Genomic DNA, 22,669 nt, shown 5'->3' on the forward strand with positions numbered 1-22,669 from the left:
ATCCAGTATATTTACCAATTTTTTGTGGTATTTTAATTTGAAAAATTAAAATTAGAGTAACTCTTCCTACAAAGTGAAGTGTATATTATTTGTGATACAATAATATTTATTCTTCTGGGACTAGATCTTATTTTAAGCAGGTTTTGAATTAAGTCCTTTATTTATGGAACAACAAAAGGAGCTTTGCTAGGATTATAGCATCCAGTTAGGGGTTTTATAACAGGGCTGTGCATGTCTTGGTGTGTCAGGACCCAACAAGGTGGGATACAGTTTAGATTTATTAAAGGTGCAGTGTTAACATCCTCGGGAAATGTCCTGAAGCAGCACAATTGAAGCAGACTTTCTTGTAAAAAGAAGAAATCACTTCTGCTAAAATCAGTGTTCTCTGCAAAAAATTCCACTTCCTGTCTCCGTCCCCAGTTAGTTCCTCCTGTTCCTTGTTGGCCCTGAGCCTTATTCCATCAAACGTCCAAGCTAGCCACAGGAATGCCTCGGTGATGATGTGGCACTAACCAAGCTCACACGCCAGTCCTTATAAGAGATGAAGTGCTGCCACCTGCTGCTTAATCACAAAACACTTTGTTCACACTCAGCTGAAAGATTGAAATGCCTTTGGAGGGCTCATCTTCCCATCTATGATACTCTAATCAACAGATGTTGTGCTTTTCAACATTTCAAAATCACAAGTTTCTTCCCTTTTTACATTATTTCAAAGTATTCTCCTTGTGCCAGCTTACGTTGAAGCAGGTGCCTAGGCAGTAACTGAAAATGTCATAATTTAGATTAAGACGAGAGAAAGGAAGTAAAAAAGAGGACACAAGCTGTTTCAACTGCCATGAAAATGTTGTAGTGCCCCTTGTATATGGCCTAATTATTAATTAAAGATCACAAGAGGTACTCTTTAATGGATGGATTCATTTAATTTATTTAGGCAGCTAAATCTTACCTGTATCAGATTTTGATATGCATTAAGTTAATTAAGAAAATAAAAATATACTGCAAACAAGGCTCTTTTGACATTTGCACTTCATCTGCCAGTGATTTTTGAAAATTACTGTACATAAATAACTCAACGAAACCAGGACACATTTAGCAGGGGGGCACTGGATTTTTACAGGGTGGTTACAATCTGTGGCAAGCCAAATGCAGGTTCTGCTGATCAGATATACAGTATGTCAGGTGGCATTGGTAACAGTCTGAACTCACGCACCCAGAGAAACAACACACACATTATTTTTGAGTCACAACATGTGTATAGCATACAGAACTTCATCCTGCACAATGCAAACACAGGGCATTTCAAATAAAACACGTACATTATGAGGTGGCACCTGTTGCTCTTGCTTTTTATTTGTTTTTTCAATACTTGTTGTGAATTCATTTGTATTTTTATCACCTCTATTAAGTTAGTTCCTAACTTGCACAACCAGTACCTAATACATTTTCTGTGTTGTATTTTGAGTTGTTTCTATGGTCATATTTTTGACTTTGGTAAAACTCAACTGCAGGCATTGTGATACTGAAGAGATTGTTACGGTAGGGTTCACACTAGTATTGTATATTATGGTTCAGAAAATCATGCTAATAGCATATACATTGTAGGTGTGGAACTCATGTGAATCCATGAAATGACTGGTAATATGTTCTGGGTGAGTGCTCAGATTATGTTATGACACAAGAGAGAGTATTTCCTCAGTTACTGCTAAAGTAGCAAGCACCTCTCTGAGATTAATAATTTTATTTCTTTTGCAGGTGGTTGGTCTATGCAAAGCCTTTCTTTGAAGGAATCCCTCGCGTTATTGAAGTCGGAGGGTACAGCAGCTTGAAGGCGTGGGGTGCAAAACAGCCAGATGTCTGCTCCGTTCATCCACTAAAAATAGTATGTAAAAGTGGACGGGCAATGGTCACTGAAACATTCTGAATCCTGTTGACTGATCTATAGTCATGAAATAATGTGTGACCGAAAGTAGGATTCAGCAATTTCCACTTAAAGATCGAGCTATCTGTCTATCTGTCTGTCTGTCTGTCTGTCGGTCTATCAATCATGATTACATGTGCCGGAATTAAATCCTTATCAAGTGGGCAACAAAGCCCACCAAATTATTTATGACAACATTAAGATGTACAGTAAGTTTTCAGTTGTTTCCTAATTATTGCTCCATTCTGTTTTTAAAATCAACAGTTTTATGTTTGCACCCTGGGTGTCATAGTTCAGCCACCATTTTCCACCTGGCTGGTGTGAAAAGTTGTGTCTCTTTTTTGTTTTGTTTAATTATATTCAATTTATTCATATTAATGGTTATTTTTTATTGTACAGTCATATGAAAAGGTTTGGGAACCCCTCTCAGCCTGCATAACAAATTACTCTACTTTCAACAAACAGTGGTATGTCTTTCATTTCCTAGGAACATCTGAGTACTGGGGTGTTTTCCAAAAAAAGATTTTTGGTGAAGCAGTATTTAGTTGTATGAAATTAAATCAAACGTGAAAAACTGGCTGCGCAAAAATGTGAGTCCCCTTGTCATTTTGCTGATTTGAATGCATGTAACTGCTCAATACTGATTACTTGCAACACCAAATTGGTTGGATTAGCTCATTAAGCCTTGAACTTCATAGACAGGTGTGTCCAATCATGAGAAAAGATATTTAAGGTGGTCAGTTGCAAGTGTCCCTTTGACTCTCCTCTGAAGAGGAACAGCATGGGATCCTCAAAGCAACTCTCAAAAGATCTGAAAACAAAGATTGTTCAGTATCATGGTTTAGGGGAAGGCTACAAAAAGCTATCTCAGAAGTTTAAACTGTCAGTTTCAACTGTAAGCAATGTAATCAGGAAATGGAAGGCCAGAGGCACAGTTGCTGTTAAACCCAGGTCTGGCAAGCCAAGAAAAATACAGGAGCAGCAGGATTGTGAGAATGGTTACAGACAACCCACAGATCACGTCCAAAGACCTACAAGAACATATTGCTGCAGATGGTGTATCTGTACATCGTTCTACAATTCAGCGCAATTTGCACGAAGAACATCTGTATGGCAGGGTGATGAGAAAGAAGCCCTTTCTGCACTCACGCCACAAACAGAGTCACTTGTTGTATACAAATGCCAGATTCATTCTGGAATAAAGTGCTTTGGACTGATGAGACAAAAATTGAGTTATTTGGTCATAACAAAAAGCGCTTTGTATGGCAGAAGAAGGACACCGCATTCCAAGAAAAACACCTGCTACCTACTGTCAAATTTGGTGGAGGTTCCATCATACTGTGGGGCTGTGTGGCTAGTTCAGGGACTGGGGCCCTTGTTATAGTCGAGGGTCAGATGAATTCAACCCAATATCAGCAAATTCTTCAGGATAATGTTCAAGCATCCATCACAAAGTTGAAGTTACGCAGTGGTTGGATATTCCAACAAGACAATGACCCAAAACACAGTTTGAAATCTACAAAGGCATTCGTGCAGAGGGAGAAGTACGATGTTCTGGAATGGCTGTCACAGTCATCGAAAATCTATGGGATGATTTGAAGCAGGCTGTCCATGCTCGGCAGCCATCAAATTTAACTGAACTGGAGAGATTTTGTATTGAAGAATGGTCAAAAATACCTCCATCCAGAATCCAGACACTCATCAAAGGCTATAGGAGGCATCTAGAGGCTATTAGATTTGCAAAAAGAGGCTCAACTAAGTATTGATGTAATATCTCTGTTGGGGTGCCCAAATTTATGCACCTGTCTAATTTTGCTATGATGTATATTGCATATTTTATGTTAATCCAAAAACTTAATGTCACTGCTGAAATACTACTGTTTCCATAAGGCATGTCATATATTAAAAGGAAGTTTCTACTTTGAAAGTTTAGGCAATGATAAACAAAAATCCAAAGAATTAAGAGGAGTTCCCAAACTTTTTCATATGACTGTATCTGTTTTTCTATGTGTGGGTTAGTAAAGGGGAATGGCCTTTGTTATGTCCCATGTGTTTTATTGGAGGTTTCCCAATGGAAGCGGTCTTGCTTCACCACCAAGAACGGCCCTGCATCCGATTTAAGGGAGGACCTCCCATAGTTCCTTGCAGTTCATTGAACTAGGGAGTGGAGAGTTTTTGTGGGTAGCTGTGCTTTTGTTATTGCTTTTGATTTTCTGGATTTTTGAACTCTTGCTCTGCTTTTGACCTTGCCTCTGGATTTTGTATTACGACTGTGTTATTTGATATTTTTGAACCTCTTGTCTGTTTCGAGACTGTCTTTGGTTTCTGTATTGGGACTTTGCTTGCTGTGTCTGCCTTGTCTCTTCAGGAATCTGTTATGTGCTCTTTGAGCTTTGTGCTTACACAGCCAGTTTTATGGAAATAAACCATTAATATATAAAGATTTATTCTCTGCCCTTTGGGTTTTTAGTCAGGGTTTTTGATGGACAATATTGGGCAACTTTTTGGAAGTATTTTTGCACTTGTGAGTTTGGGACTCCCCAAATCATGACACTGGGTAAGCAGGTTTGGAAGATGGATGGATAGATGAATAGAGTAAGAATGGAAAATGAAACTGTGCTTTGTTTTGTATTTAAATCCTTATGGCAGGGGTCTGCAACTCTGGTCCTAGAGTGCTACTGTGGCTGGATGGTTTTCTTTCTAACCCTTTTGCTAATTAGTGACCAGTTTTTGTTGCTAATTAATTTATGTTGCCATGCTAATTAAGGCTCTGACCCCATAATTGTTTCTTTTCTAATTAATTAGTAGTCAAACAATAATGAGATACAAAATGAGCCAACACATGTCCAACAACCTGCATCCATCATGCAATACTTTAAAATACAGTAAAGGTGAAGGTCTCAGTAATGTTGATCTGCTCAGGTCCACAGCCCCTTTTGACAGCACTCTTTAAAAAAGAAATTCAGTTTTGGAAATGTATGCAGAATAAGAGCACCAACAAGCCATGGATTAAAATGACAAGTTTAGTTAACAACAAGAATTGGCTTCTAATTAAGAGGACTGAAACTTAAAAAGCAAATCGATTAAAATGAAGGGAAAATGAGTTGATTAGCAGCAAAAATGGGTCACCAATTAAGGAAACAGTTAGAATGAAAACCTGCAGCCACAGTAGTGCTTTAGGACCGGAGTTGGAGGCTCCTGCCTTATTGAATGGGCAACAAAGGAATTAGCAATAAAACTCACCTTTGTTTTCTTATTACAACCTAAAGATGTAAGCTTTAAGGCATTCCCTAATTATTACTTCATTCTGTTTTTAAAATCTACTTTTCTGTTTAAACCTTGGATAAATGGATTTGGAAAACAGATTGATGGATTTGGTTGACTCTGAAACTAAGACTTAATGACTCCACAAGTTGTGTTCTACACAGCATAAATAAGTTAGTGGTGCCATCTAGTGGCAAAAACTTTGAACTAGAATCAACTAGGCTGCATTCTCAAATCCTTTAGTTCAAGGGTTTTCAACGTCGGTCCTGGGGACCCCCTGTCGCTGCAGGTTTTTGTACCAACCAGCTTCTGTTTTTAATTGAACTCCTGGGCTAATTAAGTGAACTAATATTTCCAAAGTTCTGTGTTTAGGAAACAATATATTAATTAGAAAACTAAGTTTGCTAAAAAAAAAATATGTATATATATTAAAATGTACCAAGCAGTTATATAAGAATAATCTATTTTTTTTCTTTTTAACAGTATTTTCATCTTGATTTTCATTCTACTTTTCTAGGTGTTCTAATTGTTTAATTAATCCGTTATTTACTAGTGGGTCTGACTCTAAAGTAGCTGCAGCCTTTGATTATTCAGTGTTGTTTGCCTGGGTGTCTGCTCTGCTCGTTTTAAGTTGTCATTATTAAGATACAATGAAGGGGGAAAACTGCACAGAGAAAGGGCAAAGTAGAATGAAATCAACAAAAGAAAGTTAAGCATTTAAATCTATAGAAAAAGCAGAAATATTTATAAATGTCTTATAAATGTAAAAATCATGCTGCTATGCTTTTCTGAATGTCGAATAAAAGAAAAAAAACCAGCAAATTAAATGAGCTCAGTGTTATGTCACTGATTAGGAATCTGGTTGGAACAAAAACCTGCAGCCACAGGGGGTCCCCAGGACTGAGTTTGAGAAACACTGCTTTAGTTAGCCCATATGTGGTGATGCTAAGCAAGTCATTTTTTCTTCCCATAAACAGTTCTAGAATTTATCTCTTGGTGGCACATATAATGCTCTTTAGTGCTGTTGCCACATATCTTGAATTTGAATCCTGACCCTGCCACTGCATTAGTGGAGTTTGAACACCACCCAACCATGTTTCAACGTGGAGTTTTTTCCTGTGTTCCAAAGACATACATGTTTAATTAACTGGGATCTCTGAATTGTCATCGTATGAGTGTGTGTGTTTGTGAGTGTGCCCTGCCACATCCAAGGCAGTTTTCTAATTTGCACTCAGTGTTTTTAAGAGCCAAGCAGGTTTTAAAATGGATGATTTCTTGTAAGTTGCACTGAGCATGTCAAGTGTTTTAGAGGTAGCGTTCACTGTAGAGACACCATACTGTATACAGTCAAGTAAACTTTAATAGGCCAATTTCACACAGATAATCCTAATTTAAAAAGGATCAAAATGGTCCTGATTCAGCTTCTGGAAATACAAATAATGTTCTAACTTGTAATGCAAGCATTTTTCAGACAAATATTTTGTTTTTTTCTATTTTTTGTGCAGGGTGAACCAAAGGTTGAAAATATCAATGAACCAAAGGTAAGACAGAAACATAAAGATGATCAGCTTTCCTAAGCATATTTCACTTTTTGTGTAAGTGGCAAAAATAAAATGAAATGGAATGACATCAGCCTCTCCTATGTGGTTTCAGGTGATCATCTATGAAAAACCATACTTTACAGGAAAATGCAGAGAGGTGTACACTGACACCCGGGACTTCATGACCCGAACAGATTCACAGAATGTGTTTATGCCCAATGCAGGCTCCATTAAAGTATTAGGAGGCTGGTAAGCAGACTGCTGTTTTTCACTTGTTTCCCAGGTTTAGGATGGTAAGTTTTTAGAGATGAGTAGCCATTACCCATTTTTTTATGCACTATTACTTTAGTATGTTGAAAAATATTCATCTTTCTGTTACATTTTGCATTTCAGCATTTTAATGTAAATTAAGTAGAAACAGATAATGCAGTGAGGAAGCATGACGCTTTTCAGTTGTAGGTTGGACTTTTGTTCTGCTGGATTTGTTGAAGGGTCTCTCTGTTTTTCCCAGAGTCCAAAAATATTAATTGAGGTCATTTGTGTGAGTGCTTTTAGATAGATTGGTGTCCCACTCTGAGCAGATTCCTAATTTGTGCCTGTTAGATTATAACTGTTCCTGAATCTAAAGTGAAAAAGTAATTCTATAAATAAATGCTTGAAATGTTAATATAGGAATTAAATAAAATGTGATTTTAAATAGTATAGATCAGCATTTCCTGACCTGTGTCTCATGGCCCACTGGTGTGCTGTGGTGGCATTGTAGGTGAGCAGTGGACAATAACAATTACACTCGATTCACAGCTGCAGCATCACAGGACTATCGTGACCAATCCAGGATGAAACCCCATTCGCCAGTCCAATGATCTCTTTTGATTCAAACCTGCAGCATCACAGGTGGATCGTGGCCGATATTGGATGACCTCCCCAACCCCTGCTCTGACAGTCATGCTTGATTCACCAAGGAGAAAAAGCACTGACGATCAAACTTGATTCATCCAATCCTCTGATGATGGCACGAGACTCCCCCACACTTTGACAATTGCTCTCGATTCACCAAGGGGGACCAACCCACTCCTCGTGCTCAGACGGTCACACTAAATTTATGGTGGTGTCAAATCAGTGGGTCACGAACACACTGGCGTATGTCGTGACTTCACAAAGTTTGGGAAACACTGCTACAGACAGTTAGGCACTGGCAAGCACAGCTTTGCATTACTTACAATTAGAAAAGATGCTGAGTCTGAGTGTCCTGAAGAATCCTCCTCTGTAGGGGCTGTGTGCATGTTTGTAGCACATTATTGGGGGATTATTATATTTTATCTGGTTCATATACTCCATATATACACATCTGCTCCTAAAAATAGAAACAAATAATGCCCCTGGAGAATAACATTGGAATTTGAGAAAATATCATTTATACATCACTCAACCATCCACATCCTGCACTCTCATCTCAGTTCACAGTAATGCCTTCAGAATTAAAGTAGAAAATTCAGTTTCTCTATATTTGCGAGTATACAGTGCCCAGGAGCTATGAGTTACCAGCTCACACCCGTTATGAATGGTGACACATAAAAATCTCAAAATAGTGGAGCCAGCCTTAAAAAAGCATAAAACCTCTGACCTGCCCCAACCACTGATCTGTTTCCACTGAGGCCTCACTCCAGGCAGCCAGACTTCAAACTCAAAAGGCAGACTTTCAGACCTGCACAAGCCAAAAATGGGGCACTGACTTTAAAAATTCAAAAATACCTTAACATATTATTTAGAAATGTGGAATGATCATCGTCAAACCTTGGAGACCACAATAACAGAACAGTTTCTTTATAATTAAATAATTTATGTAAAGGATTCAAAATAAAGGATCACAGAAAGCAAATGAGGGAAGAATAAAATAGAGGCAAGAGCTGCAGCAAAAAATCTAATATCACACAACAAAGACAGCACCTTTTAACAAGAGCAGGGGCCAATAATCCAAGAAATTGAAAAGAAGCAACAAACCAGTCATTAAAATCAAAACTCAAATTCCAATGCTTCAGTACAAACAGAAGCCTCTCCTTTTATGAAGCTGTGGGTAATCCTCCAATTGCATTGTCAGGTAGCTCTGCCTCCATGAAATCCACTTTAAGGAGACAGGGTGCATAACTAAGAATGAAATATCTCATATTAACGTAACACAAAATGGCAAAGTAATTAAACACGGTATTAATAAAAAACATGATGTGACATGATTTCAATAAAGAAAAGTTAAAACAAAAAACAGAATTAATAATAAAACAATATAAGATAACAAAAATATTAAATAAACAAAAAAACATACTCGAGCCAGTGATGAGGCCATGGCTAGAACATATCAACAATACGGTCAAGTTCCTAACTAGCACATTGGAGTTTATGTACGTGTCGGCTTTCTTGGGAACTCTGGCTGCCTTAAAAGTTAGTTGGGTCAGTGCACGGGCATGCATGGGTGTACTCTGGGACTGTCCACAGCTTTGTGGTGGAATGGTTCCTTCTTTACTGCTGTGGTTTCTCTGTTTTTTTTATTACCACATTTATATATATTTTTTTTTCAATGTTGATCATGTGTTCTGATTATGTCACATAGTTTTACATTTTTGGTGAGAGCTGTGAGCATGGTTTCCATTGTAAGGTCCCACGTGAAAGTGCTGATGGACTACATCACTGCCACTATCTTAATTAAGGATGGGAATCGCAATCACCATTGGTGTAAGCTTTACTTGAAGAACGACTATTCACTTGCAAGAATATCTTTGCTATTGTGACTGATTTTCTCTTGACCCTTATTTTGCTTTTTTTGTTATTGAATCATTGCCTGCCTGTTGTAAAACCAGAGTCTTGACTTTGTCCCACCTTAATTTTACTACCTTAAAGAAAATAAGCCCTCTTCAAGCAACAATTGATGCTCTTTTTATGAACACATATGCCTAACGCTGGCAATGCTCACAGTCTTATTAATGTTCACTGACAAGATCCACATTTCATAATAAAAATGGTAGATGGCAATGCAAATGTCTGTGTTGGATGGAAATGCTTTCTGTTTATATTGCATGTCCAATTGGTTAACACAGCTTTATTAAGAGTTATAGTAACTCACTGCAAAAAGAAATGGACCCACTTTATAAATCACCCCAGCACATTACACTACTCAGGGCTGCAGTGAAAGTTAAAAATAAATGAGAAAAGACTTGCCAAGCAGTTCTAACTCTGTACTTTTCTAATTTACAGGATTTGACAAATGTTGTTTTCAGTAAGCATTTATGAAAATATTAACAATATACTATATTAGATTATTAGCACACATGTTAATGGAGTATTTTTCTATTTTTCTCTGAAGCTGGGTGGGCTACCAGAAAGAGGGCTTTCGAGGACACCAGTACCTTCTGGAAGAGGGAGACTTCCATGACTGGAGAGTGTGGGGAGGTTGTGATTCAGAGCTCAAGTCTCTACATCTAATTCGAGCGGTAAGGACCTAAATAAGATAAAGAAATATTAACAAGAGGGGGTACTCTTTGTAACCCCCACACACACACACACACACACACAACAAAAGATAGAAAGGATGTCAGAAGTTTCAAAATCGATGTGCTTACTCACTGTTAAACACCCAATTACAGTAAATGAGGTGTTGCCAAAAGTGCAAAATAAAGAGAGTAAACCCGGTGGCCATTCTCAGACCCAGTGTGGGGGGCTCACACAACTGCTCACTTCAAAGTACTACTTAAGCAATCCCTTCCTTATATTTCATCTCTGTATCTCCTTCAGAGTCTTTTTCTGAAGTCCACCTCCTTCCCCATTAGAGTACTAATCCCAGCCCTCTGCTCTGTGCAAGACTTGTTGATATCTCAACTGAGAGACAGCTTTAAACTCACTGTCATCATCACTACCCATCAGCCTGATTCTTAGCAAGTTGCAAGTCCCTCTGGTAGCTCACAGTGTCTCCGCATTTGTAAGCATCCGCTTGTCTTTAAAGAGATGGGTTTCTCAAAGTCACTCCATTTCCATTTCATACAACCCTATGCTGCCTCCAAGCAGATCAGCAGGACTTTTCTTAATTTATCCTTTAAATGCGCAACTTAGCCTTTGCTTTCCCACATGGTGGCTATCTGCTGCCACCTGTCAGCTAGGAGGTCTTGTAACATCTTGCGGGAGCTCCCTGGCCATTCTCTCCAACTGACCAGTGACTCACTAGCATCAGCTCTGAAATGTCATTTTGGCACCCAGGACATATCAGTCTTTCATGTGCCCTTCCAGAGCTAATCTGCACACATACTGGATATATTACCTCTTAGGGGTCTCGAATCGCACATTGGTTATGTGCGGGACCTCTGATTCTTCAAGTGTTGTTCTCTTATACCTCTTTAGATTTTGTGTGGAGGTTTTCTCTGTCCTTGCCTCTGGCATGAACATTGGAAAGCATTTTAATTATGTTATTCTTCATGACTTTGGATGGTACAAGCGCAAGATGGATTTATCTAACTGAACACCTCAAAATACAAGATTACAATGTTGAAATAACGCTAATTATTTTAAGTATGTATAGATGATGTTCAGCACAAATGAGCCTTTTTTGTGACCTTAAACTATTTTTTTTTTTAATGTAGGATTTTTCAGACCCTGAAATGGTTATGCATGAATGTAATAATGAGGATGTGGAAGTGCAGCGTTTTCATGTAGTAGAAGCCACACCAGATCTGGAGCTCCTTGGTTACAAATCAATGATCCAGTCCATCCATGTCCTCAGTGGGGCGTAAGTAGATTGAAAGGTTGACTCCATTACAATACTTGTTGATGTACATGCAAGTAAGAATTTCAGTCTGCTTTTACAAGAATACTCCTGTGATTAAATATGGATAATGTCAAAATGAGTGCCATGTGTACTGCATGAAAATAAAAATAATGTGTGAATTTGGCTACTTCCCAGATTGAAAAATACTCAAAGTTTATTGACTAGTACAAACTTCTCATGGTCATCGCCACCTTGTGGAAATGGCTGATGTTTCATTGTTGTGCCTTGGTCAGTGTTTGCCTGCAAGCACGATGCAGCATCTTGACATTCCTCTGATGTCACATAGTCCCTTTCTCTCACTAATCTCTACCTTCATCTCATGCAGTGAATTCAGAAAGTATTAATTTTCTGCACACTTTATTGTGTTGTAAATTTAATTTTAAATGTGCTGTTTTTGTCCATCAAGCTACACTGAATAACCTGTAATGACAAAGTGAAAACATTTTCAGAAAGGTTTGAAATTTTATTCAAAATCTCTCATTCGTTAAGTATTCAGACCCTTAATTCAGTACTTTGTAGAAGCCCGTTTGGCAGCAATTCTAGCTTCAAGTCTTCTTGCATAAGTTTCTATGAGCTTTGCACAGCCAACTTTTGTCATATATTCCCTGGCAGATCCCCTCAAGCTCAGTTAGATTGGATGGTAAGAATCTGTAAACTGCCATCTTTAGGACTCTCCACACGTATCTTATGGGGTTTAAGTCGAAGCTTTGGCTTGGCCACTCAAAGACACTTGGAGCCTGGTCCCAAAGCCACTCCAGTATTGTCTTGGCTTTTTGCTTGGGTCATTGCCGTACTGAAAGGTGAACCATCACCTCAGTCTAAGTCTGCATGAACTCTTCTTAAAGGACCTGTCTGTATTTGGCTGCATTCATCCTTTCCTCGATTCTTACCATTCTCCTTGTCCCGGCTATTGAAAGGCACCTCCCTAGCATTATGTTGCCACCACCATGCTTCACCACAGAGATGGTGTTAAGTAGGGGATGAGCAGTACTTGGTCTTCATCAGACATAGTGCTTGGGGTTCTAAAGATTTCAATTAGCCCTTTAAACTGTGAAATACCTTTTACTCAAAATTGGATTCTATTTAGCCACTCTACCATAATCACCTGAGTGGTGCTCAAATGATTCTTTCATCTCAGCTCTGTTACAGGGATCATTCATCTACTGTTGGCCAAATCTAGTGGTGGTTCCAAACATCTTCCATTTCACAATTATTGAGGCCACTATGCTCCTGGTAACACTTTAGAAGCTTTAGAAATCATTTTATCCCCTTGCCATGATCTATGCCTCACCACAGTTGTATCATTGAGGTCTACAGGGAGTTCCTTGGACTTCATGGTTTGTTTTTTGTCTTGCCATGCATGTGAATTCAGGTACCTTATAGACACATACATGTGCCTTGCTTAGTGACGTCTAATCAGTTCAGTTTTCCACAGGTGGACTCCAGTCAAGTTCATCTAAAGGAGAACTAAATAAAACAGGATGCACCTGACCACAGTTTAGAGTGCTACAGCAAAGGGTCTGAATACTTATGTTAATAAGAGATTTCAGTTTTGGATCTTTAATAAATGTGCAAATCTTTCTGAATTTTCACTTTATTATTATAGGTTGTTGAGATTAGACTGATGGTCAAAAATGGCAAATGTCCCCATTTAGAATTAAATCTACAACACAACATAATTTAATAAGTGAAGGAAGTTCTGAATCCACTGTAGCTGTTCATATTTCTGAATCCAATATGACACAACTTCTCTCTTTGTCTGTGAAACTGGCATGAAAGCAATAAATGCCAGGCTGTCATTCTCATCTACAGGTGGATTGCATACTCTCATGTGGATTATTCGGGGAACCAATATATCTTAGAAAAAGGGTATTACCATACCTGGCAAGACTGGGGAGCCAGTGACTTTAAGATCTCTTCTGTTCAGCCCATCTTAATGGTGAGTACCTGCAAAATGGCTCAAGGAAGAAAAGAGTAAGAATTGTACAACAGAGGTGGCAGACAGACAGACCATCAAGTTTAAGTGGTACTGTTCCACTGGGCGTCACAAGGGTAACATCTGCATATTCTAAAATCACCTTAGGTGTCTTAGGGTCAAAATCATAAAGGTTTGCACTTTATTGGGTATTTGAGTCACAGTCAATGATGTCTCAGTGGTGCCGTAGAATTTGGGCCTCAGTTGATGGGATCTCAGCATTGTAAACATCAACTCCAAAGTTACTTAAATCTGTGAAAAAGTGAGACTCAACCTTTTCCTATAATCTAAGTAATCGTTACCGTGTTCTTTAAATCTCAGTGTTCAGAATCACAGTGGTGGAAATTACACCGGGTACTACAGGGTAAGGATGACAGTGCTTAAAATCTAATTAGATTTGACAAAGTTACAATCAAAATGACTGAAATGTAATTGGGTGTCACAGAGTAACTAACCCCTCTTAGGTCATTGCAGAGTATGATTACTAGGGGACCGTTACAACATCCCAAATCTCAGACACAACCTTACAGAAACAAGTCCTGGTACAATAGAAAGGTTTATTTTGACAAATACTTTACAAAAAGGCGTCTTTAATAAATACAATCCCATATAATTCTTCTTTTCCTCTCTCTTTCCACTCTTACAACTCACCTGGATGAGGTGGAGCGACTTTTTTTATTTTGGATGTGGAGTGATTCCTGTGCTACGGTATAGCCCAATGGAAGCACTTCTGGGTCAATCTCAAGTCCCATAAAGTAGGGATGATGAATACCTGCAGCATCCCCTGGCGGTACTCCCGGAACCCTACAGGACTACACTTCCTAGTGTGCCTTGAGGATGTCTGTACAGTTAGCATCACCCAGGGAGGCTGCCACCTAGCACACTGGACATGCATGTAATTCTTCCATGTCTCCCCCTGACCTTCCACTACCACTACACTGGCCTCCTAGGTGGGTATTGTTCCATGGACCAACCAAGCCAGTATGCCAGTGTACCCACTGCTGCACTGGCATCTTCTGGCTGAGGCAAGACAATCATTGCCCTGTTTCTTGTGTCACTGAAGAGCTGGCCTTATGTCCAGGTAAGGAACCTTACCCCCATCCAAGCTGGGATACCTGCCCATGTGCGCCATCCATCACAAGGGTCAAAGGTATATATTTATTTAAATCTTATTGGTTTCAGAGTCAGTAAAATGCCATTGGGTGTCACTGAGTCATAGTCACAATAACCCAGATACCATTGTGTGACATGAGGCCAGAGTTACGGCAAGTAAAAACTTGTACAATGTTACAGTGAGTATCATAGAGAGTCAAATCTCATAGGGTATTTCAAGGAAATAAATATTTTACATAAAGAACAGTTGATGCACCTTTACAAATGGCAGCATCAGCAGAGTGTCATTTATTATAGCAAGCTTTAAGGTGTCTCGTCATGTAATCAAATCAATTTAGCATGACAGGACAAAGAATACAAGAAAGAAACTGTCTTAATTAAGTTAGGTTTATTTGCATAACACAATCAAGAAACATTGGTTGCACAAATTAGCGTATAAACAGTGTAATCTTTAAACACTCCTGTATTTTAGTGTTATCTAGAGAGAGAGAAAAGTTAGGAGCATGCACTGATACAGCGTGATGGCGCACCCACCACATAACAAACCTCCTCTGAATCCCACCTCAGCACCACACTAGTCCTAGTGCCAATCCTGCCATTAACCCCCCAAGTTCTCCCTGCAAGTTGGAGTACCTGCTTGCAGGGCTGGATGCAGGTTAACGTCATAACCAGGGTGGAGCAATTGCAGGTTAAGAGTCTTACTCAAGGGCCCAACAGAGCGGAATCACTTCTGGCATCTGTGGTATTCGAATTGTTAACCTTCCGATTGCCGACTCAGGTCCCTAGCCTTAAAGATCCCAAAATATTTAAACAGCTTAAAAGTCTTTGGTAGATATCTGATTCGCTGAATAGGACTTCTTATGTACCCATTCTCATAGAGAATAGAATGTTAACTGGCATCATCTCATCATTTTGGAGTAACGTGCTGGGTACAAGTGCTACAGAATATCTTAGCTAAACAGGCAGTTACAGTCAGAAGCATTTTACAAATTGACACAAAACATTTTATCCTAACAATTGTCACAGACTAAAGTCACTTTGAGTGAAATCTCTTTGAATGCCATAGTACTACAGCCCTTTAAAAATCCAGTAATGTTTTTGAATAAAATGTTTTAGTGCTCAGTTGTCCACCATAGTCTAACGCCCTAGTGGTTTACATTTTGTGACTCTATCTGGTTCTGGTTCTTTCACTGATAAAACATTCATTTTTGCAATAGCTAATCTTAAAATAATTAAATGCAGACTGTATTCAACCATGTTAAGTCCTGCTAAATCTAAATCAGGGTCTTGAGACTGGAGTTGTTCCAAAAAGCACTTTCCCCCAGGTAGGAAGCCATCTTGGACAAGTCTATAGTCAGGTACAGGAGTCACACACGTAGTTTATTATTTCCAATTAACTTCACTTAAACATCTTTGAGATGTCGAGAGAAGCTGAGTAACCTGAAGAAACCTACCTGGGGACCACGTGTAATCTCCACACAGACAGTTCTCTCGCCAGGCTTCAGATCCTGCTTTGGACATGTGTGGTGGCACCCTGTATGGTTTTATCTTTTGAAAGACTACGTCATTAGTTTCATTACACGCACTTTGAAAATTTTGTACATTTCCATATTGGGAGTGGCGCTGATTTATATCTAGATTTTTTTTACTACAATTTTGTCTTGGGCACTTGTGATTTTTAATTACTTCCTTCTTGTGTAAATTTGGTTTATGTGGTATAAGTAGTGATAGTGTTGTCACGTGTACAGAGTGAAATATGTATTTGCACGTCCAACCAACATTCAACAAATCACAACTCTCTGGTACCAGATTTTCATTTTAATTAAAAGAAACACAAATCAGCATACACAATGTTTTTATGTGTACTAGGCTGTGATAAAGTATTTGCTTGCTGAGTCACTACAGTATATGATGATTTTATTCTTTTCTTATGACCTTTTCAAACATTTTGGTATTTATTTTGTCATACTGCTCAAATCCATACAGTTTTGTTAGAGGTTTCCTTCTAATTGTCACTGCAAACCTTTTCTTTCTTTCCCTCTAAAGTACAATGTACAAAGCTTCAGATAGCTTAAGTATTGATTGTATTGAATTGATGCCAAGACATTTACTTGTAGATTTTTTTTTCTCTTTTAATTCCTTTTTGAGAATTCTCACTATGAAAGATGTCTGCTAAAATTAAAATAAACTGTTTGACTAATAAATGCTTAAACTTTTGTTGTCAGTACTTCTTATTGAGTCTGGTGGTCTGCTGCTTTTAAATTTTTAAAGTCTCTAGAATGACTAAAAAATACAACTTGACATTTATTTTTTATTTTTTTTTTAGGCAAATGGAGACAGCCCTAGCTTCAAAAATAAGGTAAAATCAAGTAGTCCTTTCCTAATGCGGAATGATGAAATGAACTGATTAAGAGTATGTTGACATAAGCCTCAGTCCACAATGCTGTATTTGCAAATCACACCTTTGCTGTGTTGTTGAGGAAGATGCGTGATGCAATAAAAAAGATTACTATTTAATATTTTTAACAAGAAGGCCATATGAATAGAGAAGCGCCTTATCTTTTGGAGCATAAAGCCAGTCGGGATTTTCCCATCACATTTACAGCATTTATTCCTACTTGGCTCTAACCCAGATGTCTGCATTGAGCTTGTCTCAATGTCCTTTAATTTGTCATTTTATAATGAACAGGCTAAAATAAGTCTAAAGCTTCTGATCTTCTGAACCATGATTGTGACCTAGCTAGAATTTCCCTCAGTTTCATTTGTGGATCAGATAGTGCACTCTTTTTTAGGGTTGTTGCAAGGTAGAGCCTATCCAGTCATCAAAACAGATTGAAAAACCTAAATGGGATGCCAGTCCACCCTACTAAACACTTCTGCACACACCCACCCTGGGCCAGTGTAGTGCTCCCAGTTATTCTAATGTGCACATTGATAGGATGTTAAAAGGAACCAAAGAAAAATTACTTGGAACAGATACAAGTGTTCACCAGGCTGAGGCCTAGACCAAGATTCCCAGGATTATGAATCTCCTCTACAATACTATCCATCTCCTTAATGTAACATAGCATTCTCAGACCTGCTTAATCTAATTCCGAGCCACAGGGTTATGAATACTGGCTGATGAAATCTTAAATTCAAGCTAGATTTCAAAAACTAGGCATAGAAACAATATCAGCCTGGACCCAAACTCAAGAAACAGACTTCATGACCTGCACATGCTGAAAACAGGCCAGACTGAAAAAATATCACAAGAGGGGAAGACTTTTCAAATTTTAAAAAACCCAGAAAGGCAAAGAAGGGTATCGTTAAACCCCTGATCTCAAATATTGAAAACAATGATTTTTAATATTTTCAAAAAAAAAATTTAACAAGAATGTTCAAAAAACAAACATAAAAAAAGCAGAAAATGATTTCACAAAAGCAAAATCTTTAAAGGGAAATCCAAGCAAAATCAAACCAGTACACAATCCAAGTACCAAAACTTTGTTAAGAATAAACACAGAGATCATGAAGGTTCGGGGAAAGAAAGTTATCCCCATATATTCTGATGGAAAATAGACTGAAACAAAAAATCAAGTCTTCTTCAGATGGTTCAATCCATAGTCTCCTAAGATGGCGGTTTAAGTAGGACACCAATAGGAGGAGGCAACAACAACAACATTTATTTATATAGCACATTTTCATACAAACAGTAGCTCAAAGTGCTTTACATAATAAAGAATAGAAAAATAAAAGACACAATAAGAAAAAAAAATAAATCAACATTAATTAACATCGAATAAGAGTAAGGTTCAATGGCCAGGGGACAGAAAAACAAAAACTCCAGACGGCTGGAGAAAAATAAAATCTGTAGGGATTCCAGACCATGAGACCGCCCAGTCCCCTCGGGGCATTCTACCTAACATAAATGACAGTCCTCTTTGGATTTAGGGTTCTCACGGAAGGGCTTGATGAAGATGGTCATGTAGACTTCTGCCTTTTAATCCATCCATCATTGTTGGAGCATCATGAAGCTTTGAGTAGGTGGAGGTGGCGCAGGCCACCACCACAAAGAAACCGGAAAAAGAAACAGAAAAGAGAGTAGGGGTCAGTACGGATTTTAGAGCCACCATGAATAGTTATTATGATGAATTGAACATATAGAGTATCAGGATTAAGTTAAATTAAGTTAAATTGAAGTTATAGAAAGGCCATGTTAAAGTAATGTGTTTTCAGCAGTGTTTTAAAGTGCTCTACTGTATCAGCCTGGCGAATTCCTATTGGCAGGCTATTCCAGATTTTAGGTGCATAGTAGCAGAAGGCCGCCTCACCACTTCTTTTAAGTTTTGTTCTTGGAATTCTAAGGAGACACTCATTTGAGGATCTGAGGTTACGATTTGGAATATAAGGTGTCAGACATTCCGATATATAAGATGGGGCGAGATTATTTAAGGCTTTATAAACCATAAGCAGAATTTTAAAGTCAATCCTGAATGACACAGGTAACCAGTGTAGTGACATCAAAACTGGAGTAATGTGTTCGGATTTTCTTTTCCTAGTTAGGATTCTAGCAGCTGCATTCTGCACTAGTTGCAAACGATTTATGTCTTTTTTGGATAGTCCTGAGAGAAGTGCGTTACAGTAATCTAGTCGACTGAAAACAAAAGCATGAACTAATTTCTCAGCATCTTTCAGTGATATAAGAGGTCTAACTTTACTTATGTTTCTTAAGTGAAAAATGCTGTCCTAGTGATCTGATTAATATGCATTTAAAATTCAGATTACAGTCAACAATTACCCCTAAGCTTTTTACCTCCGTCTTGACTTTTAATCCTAATGTATCCAGTTTATTTCTAATAGCCTCATTGTATCCATTATTGCTAATCACTAAGATTTCAGTTTTCTCTATTTAACTTGAGAAAGTTACTATTCATCCATTCTGAGATACAAGTCAGACATTGTGTTAGTGAATCAAGAGAATCGGGGTCATCAGGTGCTATTGATAAGTACAGCTGTGTGTCATCAGCATAGCTGTGGTAGCTCACGTTGTGCCCTGAGATAATCTGACCTAACGGAAGCATGTAGATTGAGAATAACAGCGGACCCAGGATAGAGCCTTGTGGAACACCATATCGGATATCATGAGTTGTAATTCCCACAACTAACAAAAATTTTCTCCCTGTCAGGTAGGATTCAAACCAATTTAAGACACTGCCAGAGAGGCCCACCCATTGACTAAGGCGATTTCTAAGAATGTTGTGATCAATGGTGTCAAATGCAGCACTCAGATCTAAGAGGATGAGAACAGATAAATGGCCTCTGTCTGCATTCACTCGCAAATCATTTACTACTTTAACGAGTGCAGTTTCTGTGCTGTGATTTGTTCTAAAACCCGACTGAAATTTATCAAGAATAGCATGTTTATTGAGGTGGTCATTTAACTGCATAATGACTGCCTTCTCCAGAACTTTACTTAAGAAAGGCAGGTTAGAGATGGGTCTAAAATTTTCAAGAGCCGAGGGTCAAGATTATGTTTCTTAAGAAGGGGTTTAACTACAGCAGTCTTAAGACAGTCTGGGAAGACCCCCGTATCTAATGACGAATTTACTATGTCAAGAACATTATCAATTAGCACACCTGATACTTCTTTGAAAAACCTTGTTGGTATCGGGTCAAGGACGCAGGTGGAGGGTTTTAATTGAGAGATTATTTTTTGTAAATCAGGTAAATCTATCCTAGTGAAAGAGTTTAATTTGTTTATAACAGGATGCTGGGGTTTAGGAGGATCCTTAGTGTTGGAGGGATATACTATGTTATTTCTAATATCATTAATTTTTTGATTGAAAAATACAGCGATAGCCTCACAGGTTTTACTGGAAGAACTTTGGAGGCATTCCTTTGAGTTACCTGGGTTTAGTAGGCGATCAATTGTAGAAAATAAGACTCTGGGATTACTAGCATTGTTATTTATAATCTTGGAGAAATAACAGCGTCTCTCAAGACGGACAGTGTTATTGTATTCTGTTATTTTGACTTTTAATATTTCATAGTGGATAGTAAGTTTAGTCTTCCTCCATTGACGCTCAGCTCTGCGGCATGTTCTCTTTAAATCAGACACTCTTTGGGTCTTCCATGGTATAACAATGCTAGAAGATTTTTTAACTGTCTTTTCAGGTGCAACTATGTCAACAGCAGCTCTCACTTTAGTATTAAATCTTTCCACCTTACTATTTACATTATATAACTATAGGCAGGTTTAGTAGGCCAGACACTGGAAGTGACATCACCGGATGCCAGTCCATTAATCATCCTCTTTGGAGGAAGGTAAAAGAGAAGCATTAGATAACAGCGCCAACCCCTGGTTTAGAGGGTAATTACCATCAAATGAGCCCTGAGGTAGTCTCCCAGTCGCACATGTGTAACTCCTTATACACAGCAAAACAAAAAAAAAATCCAAAACCAGAACTTTCTGTTTTCATAAGTTAATGTTGAAGGACTTTCAATGAAACATGGACAAAGTCAGTGTTGCAATGGCCATTTTATGGCCTGCTTGTAGTTTAGTGAGCCCAGACCCCCTTGGTTAAAGATATAAAAAAAATAAGAAAAATTACAAAAGTATTTACAGAGTAGCCATACATAAAATAATAAAATGTTTACAATCAATAGAAAGTAGCAAAACAATTAAATTCAACCAAAGAAAACAGAGACAGGTATAGAACCCTGTTCGAGGCATAACATACATGTGCTAGAACCTCTGGGCATAAAGTAATGACTAACGCTGGACAAGGGTGACTGACCTTCATGGGACTCACTCAGGGACAATGTGGAGTTATCAGTTAACCCAACCTGCATCTCTGGAGACTGGAGTACATGATACTAGATGCAAATATACAAACTCTATAGCAGGGCCTGAAGCCTGCTTCTTGAGTTTGGACCAGGCTGATATTTTTTCTAGGCTTTGAAATTCCACACAGTTCAGTCTGTTAGACAGCAGCTCATTTCTTAAACATGTCAAAATAAATGTTAAAGATTCTTCCTGCATTTTGACCTGTTTGATGAATGTATAAAGTGTACTTTTTTACAACAGTAAGAATGGCACATAAGCTGTTCAGCACTTACAGACCTCTCCGTTTGCCACCTTCCTCTGTGGTGCATTTTCTCCACTTTGTTCATGTGGAGTCTCCTCAGCCTGTAGCTGTAACCTCCCAAGTTGATTTGTGACTCTGAATAAGCTCAAGCTGAGTGGCTTTGCTTTACAGTGGACTGGTCCCCCCATCCAGTGTAGAAGCACTTAGTTCTATCAAGCATGAGCAGTAAAAAATTGCTTTTAGTGAAATGATGGATCAATGAAAAACAGCAATGTCATATTCTCTTTTGCCAACTCTGCACTGTGCAGAAGTGTGTTACAAAGAATGGCCCCATCACTGGGAATACTTCACCAATTGTAATTAGTCTTTGTTCATGGTGCTAGAAATGGCTGAGCAGTTAAACTCAAGCACAGTCACTATGTTTGTAATTAATCATCCAAAAATAACACTTTGTAACAAGGTATTGGAATCTTTGTTTTATTAGATATGCCTTCTTAGCTTGTTTCCTTTTTATTCTTTTTTTTAGATTTATCTCTTTTCTGAGCCCAGTTTCCAGGGGAACTGCTTAGTGTATGACTTGGATCGAGCCTGTATCCCTGAATCATTCAAGCCCTGCTCATTCAGAGTTGTGGGAGGCAGGTAAGTCAGAGAGGCACGTGGGGGTTATGAGAGACAGTCCGTAGTAACACATTGGCATCAGCACCAGAAAGGAGTTATACAACAGCCACCTGTCTTTATTCCATGTCACACTTTCAAATTTTCATAGAGGAAAAGAAACACTGGAGTAGGAAATGATAAGCAACCAAGCACCCTGAGGACTGGCCAGTTGTAGGATGTGTTCCTGTATATTCTCCTCCATAATTGCATAAAGTCTGTCCCTACCTCTCTGTGTGCCCTTCCTTCCCCGACATCTTTCGCTGGAAGAAGGAAACTGTTGGCATTGGACTGGTAAATCTCAAGGTTGCTGGTTCAGTCCTCACC

The 22,669-nt window shown here is 38.5% G+C and overlaps 1 protein-coding gene across 1 annotated transcript in view; it reads left to right on the forward strand.

Moving 5' to 3' along the window:
* Positions 1-22,669, forward strand: part of crybg2 (crystallin beta-gamma domain containing 2) — a 154,818-nt gene that overhangs the window by 119,621 nt on the left and 12,528 nt on the right. The window contains exons 9-16 of the mRNA XM_039739338.1: positions 1,753-1,879; positions 6,688-6,723; positions 6,836-6,972; positions 10,079-10,205; positions 11,346-11,491; positions 13,343-13,469; positions 16,945-16,977; positions 22,215-22,327. Of these exons, the coding sequence (XP_039595272.1) occupies positions 1,753-1,879; positions 6,688-6,723; positions 6,836-6,972; positions 10,079-10,205; positions 11,346-11,491; positions 13,343-13,469; positions 16,945-16,977; positions 22,215-22,327 (846 nt within the window). The remainder of the gene's footprint in view (positions 1-1,752; positions 1,880-6,687; positions 6,724-6,835; positions 6,973-10,078; positions 10,206-11,345; positions 11,492-13,342; positions 13,470-16,944; positions 16,978-22,214; positions 22,328-22,669) is intronic.

Source organism: Polypterus senegalus, chromosome 17 (genome assembly GCF_016835505.1).
Source record: "Polypterus senegalus isolate Bchr_013 chromosome 17, ASM1683550v1, whole genome shotgun sequence".
Taxonomy (NCBI): domain Eukaryota; kingdom Metazoa; phylum Chordata; class Cladistia; order Polypteriformes; family Polypteridae; genus Polypterus; species Polypterus senegalus.